General features: G+C 39.0%; 1 protein-coding gene and 1 pseudogene across 2 annotated transcripts; one reads left to right on the forward strand and one right to left on the reverse strand.

The window, feature by feature from the left end:
- Window positions 1-2,151: 2,151 nt before the first annotated feature.
- LOC116160486 lies at window positions 2,152-6,761 on the reverse strand. 2 transcript variants are annotated; one of them, XM_031473688.1, is made up of 3 exons: window positions 6,445-6,761; window positions 5,345-6,170; window positions 2,152-3,509 (listed from the first exon to the last, which is right to left on the reverse strand). In XM_031473688.1, exons 1-2 carry the CDS (start codon window positions 6,692-6,694, stop codon window positions 5,347-5,349), a joined length of 1,074 nt encoding a protein of 357 aa, XP_031329548.1. In that variant the 5' UTR covers window positions 6,695-6,761; the 3' UTR covers window positions 2,152-3,509; window positions 5,345-5,346. The 2 variants fall into 2 exon arrangements, with proteins under 2 accessions (XP_031329548.1, XP_031329549.1); XM_031473689.1 differs by lacking the exon at window positions 2,152-3,509 and having other exon boundaries at window positions 4,801-6,170.
- A 2,426-nt stretch (window positions 6,762-9,187) lies between these two features.
- Window positions 9,188-11,853, forward strand: LOC116160338 (annotated as a pseudogene).
- Window positions 11,854-12,360: the final 507 nt, after the last annotated feature.

Below are 12,360 nucleotides of genomic sequence, written 5' to 3' on the forward strand. Positions count from 1 at the left end.
TTATTTATTTACAATTAACTAACAATAAATTTATAGGTCTTAAAATGGTTTAATTTATAACAGTAATTATTATCTATCACTTACAATTTATAACATAACACAAGCGCTTCGAACTTGGAATTGACTGAAACGCGACTCAACTCACATAGCAAATGGCAATTCTACTAGAATGCTTAGGACGCTCCAAACAAATCTTTAGATTCCTCACGGACAACACCAAAGAGTGCCCTTTGCGCTCCGAACCATTTCTTCACATTTTGTTTGCAATTCATCCAATAGTTTGCAGTCTTTCGAACCATCTGACCACTTGACTTTCTGAACTCTTAAATTGCAATAACCACTGCAATCCGGCATGGTCGGTCGGTCCTTCGACTTCGAGCCATGCTATGGCTAACTATTATGGCTAACAGTTCCCTTCGGGTGACACAGTAATTGTGTTTTGGTTTAAAGAAAACTTTACTGAAATATCCAATGACTTTCTCGTTCCCCTCCTGCATTTGGGATAGTACATCAGCGCCCATTCCAACATTATTAACATGTGTATCTAACACGAAGTCCCCTTCTCATCTAGTATAGCTGAACACCGGAGCTGTAACCAAAGCTTGTTTGAGATTTTCAAAAGCATCGTCCTATTTGAATTCTGTGTTCCTCTGTTAGCTTGATCAATGGCTTCGCAATATCGGCAAATCTAAGAAACAAATCTCCGGTAGTACGTGCATAGGCCCAAGAAATTTCGTATTTCATGTTTATCTTTTTGTTGGGGCCATTCTTGCACTGCACCAACTTTATCGGGATCCACTGTCACTCCATTCTACGAAACCAAAAACCAACACCTCGTGCTGCCATCTTTCTTCTTCACCAGCGCCACAAGTGAGGTCCAAGGGCTGGTTCAATTATTCCTTGACTAGCATATCGCTTCGTTGCGTAACCCATGGTAGTCTTCGTGGAAGTTGTTTTAAGAGGTTGGGATCTCCCGTATTTACCTTGTGTTACCATATTGCTTCGGTCGACAAGTCCTTTCTCAACCCGTCCTAGTTTTCCTGATTATTACTCGCTGTACTGTCGGCGCAAGTTCTTTTAGTGTGTCTGTTTTTTTCACAGCCCAAGCATCGTAGACCTCGTCGTTTTGTCCGTTGCTGCTCCGCTCCAGTAATCTTTATAAAACTCCAGAGCATGCGCCAACGCCTTTTCTAAGTTCTCATGTCGCTGGTCACTACTGCCATAAACTTTCACTAATTGTTCACTTAAAAATAACCCCACACCTGACCCCAGTGTGACGTAAATTTAATTACGTTGTTTTATCGCCACATCCGCCTCCGTTCTTTATCGCCAATTACTAATCTTTCATAGCGCCTCGATGTCTATCGAGATTTCCGGAATGTTCACTACAGTACTATCGTGTTATTCCTGCATTAGTCGGAAAGCTGAAAGCCATTCCTGAAGTTTTTAAATTTAATTTAATTATTAACAATTTAGAATAATCTGAAACATGTGGCAGAAAAATCAGAAATTTAAATATTCGAATATATCGGAAAAAATTATTTCACTTCAATGTTAGCGTGCTCTTAAATCACCTTTTTATTTCCCTTTGTAAAACAATTATAAATTGTATGAAAATTACAAGAGATTAAACTGTTAAATCAAAAAATATACCTACTGGTCAGATAATTAAAGTTATCTTACTAAACGATATGACACGTAATTCTAAATAAGCACGTATAAAGTTTAATAAACCATTAATTAATATACACATGATTCACCGATAGTTCGTACAAAACGGAAATAGTAAAGAGAAAATTCTGTACCTTCTTCAGTGCTAATAATTTCGCCAGATTGGGGTTCAACCGTGTATCATAGGCGCCTGGAGGTTGGATTCAATGTACTGCACCGCTCACTTCTTCTAAATAGAATTCACGTAGTGTTGACGGGGACGTACACTCCTGAAGAATTAGCAAAACCGTATTTTCGTCCAAATCATCATTCAAAAACACACGCAAGCTTTTGTTACACAAATTGCAACAAGAACACAGCAGTTTTCAGGACAAGACGCTGTTTAATTGGATGTAGATTAAAAAATCATAAGATCAAACGAACTTACCCAAGTGATGTTCGATCTTGATTATATGAAGACCTCGTCGAAGTAAATAAGCACAATGTAGTACCTTCATTCCTGTGGGATACGTCACAATTTTAAAGCTCGCGTTTCTCTCCATGCTCCGCCCCGCACTGTATACCATGTAAGCTTCAGTTTCTTTAAAGTAGCTTGTCGCAACCCAACCGGGGCAAATTCCAGAGGGTGTGGTGGGACCTTATTTACTTCGACGAGGTCTTCATATAATCAAGATCGAACATCACTTGGGTAAGTTCGTTTGATCTTATGATTATATTCGACCTCGTCTCGTAAATAAGCACAATGTAGATGTTTAAAGACGTTGCGACAACCATGAACGTTTATTTACATAACGTTTACATATGTCTTAATTCTAAGGAATCGAAAGCAGATACTATCCTTAATCTCCTAACACTGTTTCAGCGAAAGATTTGTCCGAACATATAGGTCTATTGTACACCGTAGCAAACATATTGGAATTCTGGGACCACCCCGCCGATAACCGAATAGTATCAAAGTTAAGCCCTTTCCTACTAGCAGCAGATGTTGCTGCATGTCTGGTACTATAGGCAGAAAATTTTGTAACGTCCACGCCACTTTTTTGCAAAATAATCTTAATCCATCTGCTAAGGGTTTGTGCAGTTGCCTTGTGGAACGGCTTTCTTGTTGATAAAATCAAAAACCTAACTGATCCCCTCCTAACTTCTGTTTTATTTATATATAGTAAAACGGTTCGAGCTACACAAATCTCCGGATCCAAATCTAAAAAAGGCAATCTTAATACCGGTTGTAATCTATTTCTGCCTGATGTTTTAATCCGACTCGGTATCGTGATAGTTAAGCCTTTGGTGTCCCTATAAATATTTGAAATTTCTATTAACGTTAAGGTTTGTAACCTTTGACCCGTTGCCAGCGCTAGCAAGGCTGTAAGTTTGTGCGTTAATGTATCAATACTTATTTCCGAATTTTTAAGTCCCCTTAAATAATCTAGGACGACTGCCGGATCCCAAATATTGTCGTACTTAGGTTTAGTCGGTCTAAGCATAAAAACACCCTTAAAGAACTTTTTTAACCTATAATCTTGACTCACTTGGGGTCCCCCTAATTGAGCAATTGCCGATCTATAAGTATTGAGCGAACCAAAAGAGGCACCTATATTAAATTGTTCGGTTAAGAATTCCAAAACGTTTGTTACTAAAACAACGAGGGGGTTAATACCTTTTCGCTGACAGAACTCGCACCAGCGTTTCAACCCCCCTCTATATTGTTTTACCGTTCCTTCTGATATCGATGCTACGCATATGTCCAGGCTCTCTTCTGGCACGTTCCTGCGACGTAGCGCTTCCCGTATAATTTCGCGCTCATTAACGACAAACTTCCTGCTAGCGGATGTCGGATTCTGCCAACAGAAAGTAAACTATCGTCAGGTGTCAATATTAGGGGTTCGCCTACTATCAAGGAAAGATAAACGGGGTACCATGGTTGGGTCGGCCAAACAGGGACCACCATAATGCAAACAGTACTATCCCGAATAATTTTTTCCAGAGTCTTTAGAATCAACGAAAATGGGGGGAATGCATAATAAAGGAAACCTTCCCATTTCAATGTAAAGGCATCCACCGCCATAGCACCCGGGTCTCTGAACCACGATACATAATTTTTACACTTGTTATTCAATCGACTGGCAAACAGATCGATTTGTGGTGCCCCGTGCTTTTTTATTAACCTGGAGAAGGCAGAGTCGGAGAGACTCCATTCAGTCTCGACGCTTAACCCTCTCGACTCTGCGTCAGCTTCCACGTTATCCTCGGACTTGATATACGAAGCGAACAAGAATAAGCCTCGCTTTTCACACCACTGCCAAATATTCCGTGTCAAACAATTTAATTTTGGAAATCTTACACTTCCCATCCGATTTATATATGATAACGCCGTGGTGTTATCTACTCTACATAGAATTGCACAATTTCGAAGTTTTGCCGCAAAACATTTAAGCGCAAAGAAAACAGCTAGCAACTCTAAAAGGTTTATATGATTTCTTTTTTCAGACTCTGACCAAAGGCCCCTAGCCCTAATTCCTCCACAGTAAGCTCCCCCCCCCGTGGAAGACGCATCTGAAAAAACTTCTAGAGAATAATTTCTTCCCCCAATCTCATTCTCACTCTGAACTAAATTCATTTTCCACCAACGAATTTCCCCTTTTAATTTTTTCGGAATTTGCATAATTCCTCTATACGAACCTCCGTTCGCTTCGAGGGCTTTATATTTTTCCCTTTCCAACATCTTTGTATACAACATTCCATACTTAACTGCACGACAAGTGGCCACTAATTTGCCCGTAATCCTGCAAAATGATTTTATGGAACAGACTCTAGTATTTTCCATTTTTGACAATTCGGCTAATAATTTAACTAATTTTTCCTTTGGCAAGGACACCGTCATTTTTATGGAATCATAAACAAAGCCTAAGTAGGTGCACGTGTTACTAGGAACTAAAATACTTTTCTTACTGTTAATAACAAACCCTAATCGTTGTAAAATATATACGGTTTGACGTACGTTTGACAAACAATCGGTATATGAATTGCCAAGCAACAAAAAATCGTCTAAATATATGACCGAGACGTGACCCTGTGCTCGTAAGTATGCTACCACAGACAAAATTGTCTGTGATGCTACTACGGGTTTCATGACCTTCGTGAACAACATAGGCGCGCAATTCAACCCGAAAGATAAGCAGTTATATTCGTACAATATTCCACTAAAAGTGAAACGTAAGTACTTCCTGTCACTCTTATGAATGGGAATTAAATGATACGCGTCTTGCAAATCTAATTTAGCTAAAAAGCAACCAGCTGTAATTATATTATTAACAGTTTTATGGTCCTCTAATTTAAAATGGTCAGTTTTTACAAATTGATTAAAGTGTTTCAGATTCACAATTAATCTCCAGGTGCCATCCGGTTTAGGAGCCACAAACACATTTGAAACGAACTGATTTTTACATGCTTTAACAATCGAAATTGCACCTTTTTGTAGCAATTTCTGAATTGCCCTTGCAATTTCAGCTTTCTCGGACGCAGAGTATGTTGGCTCCACCGAAATGTACCTTTGAACTGGTGTTTTAGCGAAAGGTAAACGAAATCCTTTCAACCACGATAATAACACTTTATCATTTGTTAACTCTTTCCAGAAAGTTATGAAATGTCTTAATCGTCCTGCGGTTCTTCTTACCTCTAAAAGCGATGGTATTTCGTTTCCTTGTACAGATGGCGCCGATGTCCCTGAGGATCTCGATTCATCAGATTCATGCGTCTCCCCGTTCTTGACTGGCTGTTGCTGCTGGTGGGGACTTGCCGATGTCGTCCACCCTGCCCCTTCGCCTGACGATTTTGGGGTGGACCTTTGAAGTTTAACGCCGGTCTGTGAATTACTTTTTTAGGGAATGTCTTTACGGATTTCAGCTGGTTGGAAGAAATTTTCAAATTCTTTGCCGATTTTAAGTTTTCTTCCAAATTCTCGCCAAATAACCAAGAATCTATCGCGGTTTCAGCGACTGTATCCTTCCAATCCCTATTCAAATTCAAGGAAATTAATTCCTTTCGGGAAACACTTTCTCGATGATGCACATCCGCGAGTAAGCGTCCCGCATCACTTAATTGTTCGATGAGTGGCTTAAACTCATCCCCTTCCTTGTTGATTAACTGTGTAAGCGCTAAACCTATAGCTGCTAAACCAGAGCTTATCTGCGTTTGTAATTTTGCAAGGCGAAAATCTCGTTTCTCCACCGAATCCGTCACGGCGTGTTTTACTACCAGATTCAGCTTCGGTGCGTCCCAAAACCCCGCGTTTTCGGGAGAAGGGTATTTCTGAATTAATTCGACACATTTGTCCTCAGACAGCCCCCGCTTAAAAATATTAATCCATCTTTCAGTAACTTCTTGCTGAATAGGTGGACCTTTAACACTATCGGATTGCGAATCATTTCCGAGTATAGATAGCACATCCTGGTTCAAGGTTGATGGTGGCGCCGGTACTTCCTCTACGTCGTCGCCTTCCACTACACAGAAAAAAAAAAAAGGTGGATAATAAGACCCGTTCATCACAATCTGGGACTAAAACGTCCCATGATTCAATTACTGTTATCACAAGCAGTATAGCGTGATTCCGCTCAAGATTGTCATCACCAACAACCTGGTGCTATCCCAAGCAACCGTTGAGGTCGGGGAACATGACTATTATCACAAATAGTCGGCCGCTATCACAAGCAGCCCTACGAGCGGTGAGTGAGAAATCACTTAACGCTACAAGATAGCCCCCTTGGATATAGTTACCTTGATTTAAGTCATCTTCGGAGAAAGCACTGCGTGCACTCGCATCGGAATCCGAGTCTAATGTAACGCGTTTTTGGGGTGTTGGAAAATCCCCAGAACTGGAATCGGAAGAGGGCAACCGCTTTCTTTTCTTAAAGCTTTTGCGTTCGAAAGCATCCATCCGACGCTCTAGCCTACGCAGAAGAGTAAGTGTTTCGTCCTTATACTTTCCGGGCGACCGCGAACGCTTAGAATGTTTCGATGTCGACATAATAACAATCGCGACGTAACCGTACCACACAAAAAAGAAGACTGAAGCTTACATGGTATACAGTGCGGGGCGGAGCATGGAGAGAAACGCGAGCTTTAAAATTGTGACGTATCCCACAGGAATGAAGGTACTACATTGTGCTTATTTACGAGACAAGGTCGAATATAATGGAACGTTTTCGTTATTACTATTGGTAGCTTAGGCATCACCACAATCTACGTATTTCCGGCGCGCACTTTATATTTGATTTCATCGCGCTCTTTCCGATTTAATTTATAGGTATTTACATAAATAAAATACACTTATTTATTTTCTTGCGTCGCTATTATCGCTTTTAATTGCTACTCTACCGGCGAGTTAATTCAGCACTCTACTGATCTTGCGTACACGCGCTGTTCACAATTTGGCCCAAAAACTCGCGTCCCTAACTATATCTTACCTCACATCCTACACGCCTTATTCACAATCCCAGCTAAAAATAACTTTGCGTTCTTCGACCTAACAAAATATCGCATGATAAATTAGCACTTCCACGATACAATATTAATTTTTATATACGAGTATACATACCTTTCTTCTAAATTAGGAATAAAAAGTGATCAATTGTAAGTAGCGCCCACTATATCGGGCATTACCACATTATGGAATGCCCGAACTATTGTAACTTCGCAAATTTAAATGGAAACATGTAGGAAAATTGTGCTATGCTACTATGGATTCGCCGATGACCTCAAAACTTCAACGAATCTGTCGATGGGGTCTTCAAATCTGAATATCTCGAGAACGGGGTGTCGGAAGAGATACCTCTCATAGGGAAAATGGATGGACGAGATGTATGAATCGGTAGGGTCAAATGATCGAATCCGAGTATTTATATAAATAAACAATTTTCGTCAGTATACAACTGTATCTACTTCTTATAGAAATTTTTTTTCTCCTCCCCTCAAACTTCCCAATTGTATCACAAGGATTAAGAGCATTAAGCATTATTGCGACTACTTCAAAACACTTTATTATTCAATAATTTGAAAGTTGAAATGATTAAGGAAAGTTTTAATTCGCAAATTAAATTATAATTCAGAACTGAAAATTATGAAGGTTAAGCTCTCTAGGGGGACGGTATTAATTTTTATGGAATATTTTTTATGTAGGTACTAAAATGCTTCATAGCGTTTTTGTTCTTCTTTCAGTCGTTTAACACGAAATATTTTTGTGAAACTCGGCCATTCAGAGGTTTTATCTGAAAGGCGACGTTCATATTTCGTACCGACCGTGGCGGTAGTTGATGAGCTTTTTATCTTGCTATGTGTAGGAATACAATCCCGCTTTAATTCACGCTTCAATTTATTTGTACATGTATGTCGACACAATCTACTTTGTAAATCGTGGATTGTACTTGATTTATACTCGTACACCATGAATAATTTAGTTAATTGTATACACCTAAGATGCGAAATAAAAGGTTAATTGATGAATGGGTAAGCGGTTCTCATACAAATAATTCATGAAGCGCAGGAGAGAAAGCAGATTGAACAAAAGTAGTTCTCTTCTTGGGGTAGATACTTAATTGGATTGCGAGAATGCTGACACATTAAATCGCGCGCTTAATCCGCACATTAACTAAATATCGGGGCCAAAAAAGGCGATGAGTCGTTATTATTATTTTTTTCTATAAGTCTTTAACTTCTATTCCTCTTCGTTCATTTCATTTCATCCGATACAACTGAATACCGAACGATCCTCGAGATCTTCGCACATACATCATTTTTACAACAAAACTTAAGCGATTGATTCTGTCTCACCAGTACAGAATAGCTTGTAAAACAAATTTTTGAATCGGCATTAGATTTACTTTTATTTGATGTGCCTACATACAAAATTTTATTTAAATATCTTAACAGATAAAAAAATTGGAATTGCGCAAATACAAAAGTTGGGTTGCGCATGCGCAATTTTTTTTATTCATCTGCACAGTTACCTAAGGTTTAAGGAATATTTACTAACGCAGAAAGCCTGACATAAACATTGTCCAGGGGCAAGTGGCCAGCGCCGGATTTAGGTATACGCACACTACGCACGTGCGTAGGGCGCAAAATTTTGTTACTTATAACGCCGGTATCACGACAAGCTTCCAATTTGCATCTTCGTCACGAGTGTCGGAGTGTTGAGTGCGCACGAGCACGTTACAAGGGGAAGGGAGAGGAAACGACGCCTTATAAAACGAAAACAACTAGAACTACGCATGATCCAACTTGCCACTGACTGTTGCCAGCTTGCCACACCACAGTTGAGTTCATTCATCGCGCATCGCGGCCTGTAGCCTGTAGTGTAGGTGCTGTGTCTCGTGTCGTGTCTGTCATACAGTACAAGCTGTAACACACAAACAGTGACAGACTGACAGAGCAGTAGCAGTAGGGAATTATTTATCAGTTGAACTGCTAAACAAATTATGATTCTTTTCTCGCTGTTTTTGAATGTAATGTAAGTTTTGGTAGTTTCAGTAAGACATCAGATCAGTGCTAATGCTAAACAATTTAGTCAAATTGAGTTTTGTAGTGACGATTTTCATTTTGATTTTCCTTCAGGTTGAAGCATTTATGAACAATTGGTGAAAATGGACAAACGATTGAAACGAATGAGTGGAGCGGCTGGCAGAAAAGCAAGAAAAGAGAAAGAAGAGAAAGAAGAAGCTGTGTTGAAGAAAGTTCGAAGAATGGAGACATTTTATAAACCAATAGAAAAACCTGAATCTGATACAACAGGTAATGTTAGTTCAGTACTACTGTCTACATCGCTCGAATTGCCAAGTACTTCTGCTGCCACAATACCATCACCATCAGCCACTGTAGTTTTAAAACATCAGCTTCAGCCTGAAGTTGATCAACTTGAACGAGAAGAGCTGCAAGGAAATATTCTTGACAGGGGAGATCAGCGAGATGAATTAGAAAAGTCGTCTTGTGCAGTTAGTAACGATCCAGCAGAATGGGTCATCAATGATGCTACAATTGATTATCTGATCTCCAGAGGTAGTATCGATCAGAATTTAAATGCTGATTTTCCCGAAACAAAAAAATTTTTTCCAACCCAGAAAAAATTCAGAAGCCTAACTAGGAATATGTTCTTGCGTGAACTTCAGAATGGTGAAAAACAAGTAGGAAAATATTTGATATACTCACCTAGCAAAAAATCAGTATATTGTATACCTTGTCGACTATTTAATGGCACTTCTGTCTTGGCTACAAGTGATGGCTGATTGGTCCAATGCACATCCTGTATTTTCTCATCATGACAATTCTCCAGAGCATTATAAATGTGGAAAACTTCTTTTTGAAAGATCTCGCGTTGCTAGTAGAATTGACAATCAACTTTATGAGCAAATTGAGCAGGAAATCAGTTACTGGAGAAATGTCTTGAAGCGAGTTGTGGCAGTTGTTAAAAAACTAAGCTCACGTTGCCTTCCTTTTAGAGGATCAGAAGAAAAATTTGGGAGCGTTCACAATGGAAATTATATGATGTGCTTAGAGTTAATAGCTGAGTTTGATCCTTTTTTAGCCAAACATATTACAGAGTGTGGAAATCCAGGCAGTGGAAGAACTTCATATCTTTCTTCTCAAATATGTAACGAATTTATTTCATTAATGTCGAAAAAAGTTACTGAGGTCATAACTCATGAAGTGAAGAAAAGCAAATATTTTTCAATAATTGTCGACTCAACACCAGATATAAGTCATACTGACCAACTTTCAGTAATTTTGAGGTATGTCAAAAATGTTCCTGTTGAAAGATTTATTCGATTTCTACCAAATGTCGGTCATAAGGCCAAATAAATGGCGGATGCTGTGATTCTAATTCTGGAATCAATGGAGTTGGACATAAAAAATTGCGTTGGACAATCATATGATAATGCCACCAACATGTCCGGCATTTATTCTGGCCTGCAAGCTATAATTCTCGAGTTGTGTGGTCTGGCTGAGTATGTACCTTGTTCTGGACATTCATTGAATCTTGTGGGAGCAGCTGCAGCTGAATGTAATTTAATAGCAGTCAAGTTCTTCATGACTCTCAATCATTTGTTCACATTTTTCAGCGCATCTACAGCTAGGTGGGAAATACTGACAGGGATGTTACAACCAGGTCAGAAAGTGCTGAAAAGAGTGGATGGCACACGATGGTCAAGTCGGCATTTTGCGTGTAGTAGCTTATATGGAAATCGAGAAGCAGTTTTAGCAGCATTGACGCGCATTCAAGCTGACCAATCACAGAAGGCCACAGTTCGTTGTGAAGTTATGGGACTAATTAAGCAACTTGGCCAGTTTCAATTTGTTTTCATGAATATTTTCTGGAATATAATTTTAGAAAGATTCCATAAAACGAGCAAAAAATTACAAGAAGTTGAAGGAGATCTTCAGGTAGCTGTGGTTCTCTATGAATCTCTAGTGAACTTTGTTGCTGCCTTGCGATCCGAAGCCAAATTTGAGGATTTTTTTCATGAAGCGAAAAATATTTTGGGAAGCAGTCTTGAACCCACAACTGAGACACGGACAGTAACAAGACGACGAGCTGCTGACGAAAGTGCTTCAAAAGAAGATGAAACAGTTTTGACGGGTAAAGAGAAGCTGCGAGTTGACTATTTTGAAATATTGGATAATATTGCTAACGAAATGCAGAAAAGACATGTAGCCTATACGAATGCAACTGATAAATTCAATTTCTTGTTCCATCTACATAACTTGGAACCAAATGATGTAGAGAGAGAAGCAAGGAAATTACTTGAGCATTACAAAGATCATATCGACGAGAATTTTGTGATGGAATGTGTCCATTATAGAGAATTTTTTAATTGCCTAGAAAATCCCGAAAAAAAATGGGCGATCCACGAAATGTTCGCAACTTTTAAAGAAAAAGACATGCAAGATGTTTTTCCGAATATAGATATAATTTTTCGAATTTTCTTATCTAAAGCTATAACAAATTGTTCGGCCGAAAGGTCCTTTTCCTTGCTAAAAAGACTATTGAGTTGGCTGCGGTCGAGTTTGGCAGACGAGAATTTGAACGACTTGAGTGTTCTTGCCATTAATCACGACATAACAAATAATATTGATTTCGAGGAACTAATATGTGAATTTGCACATGTGAAAGCCCGTAGGAAAATGTTCTGAGGCTGATGAGTTCTTGTTAACTTCATTAGATCATTACCTATTTTTGTTTCCATTATTTATTCTTTTACTATATTTTGTTGTGTTCTTGAAATAATAAAGTTCTTAACGTGAAAACAGAGTTAATTGTGCTAATGTGGGGGGGGGGGTCATTTGGACCAACATAAAGGGCGCAAATTATTTGAGTGCATAGGACGCACAAAACCTAAATCCGGCGCTGGGCAAGTCCGCATCTCTCTTGGTGGCGCTCGAGTCCGACCCGTTCCGTCAGCTTCCGTTTGAGTTGGAAGTGATTTATACTTAAATTAATAGTGAATGTATAGTTTCTTTATGCTTAATTAAATTTAATTTAACTAATTACAACGTTTAATTTTAAAAGCTCACCGATTGTGCGAGAACTACCGAAGTTCGCCGCAATGTATTTATGTCACAACAACGTCAGTGACAGTGACAACGTCAGTAAAAAATAATGACGGGGCAATCTGTATGTAAGAATATTTCAATTTTCTT

This window comes from Photinus pyralis, unplaced genomic scaffold (genome assembly GCF_008802855.1).
Source record: "Photinus pyralis isolate 1611_PpyrPB1 unplaced genomic scaffold, Ppyr1.3 Ppyr1.4_LG1, whole genome shotgun sequence".
NCBI classification, from domain to species: domain Eukaryota; kingdom Metazoa; phylum Arthropoda; class Insecta; order Coleoptera; family Lampyridae; genus Photinus; species Photinus pyralis.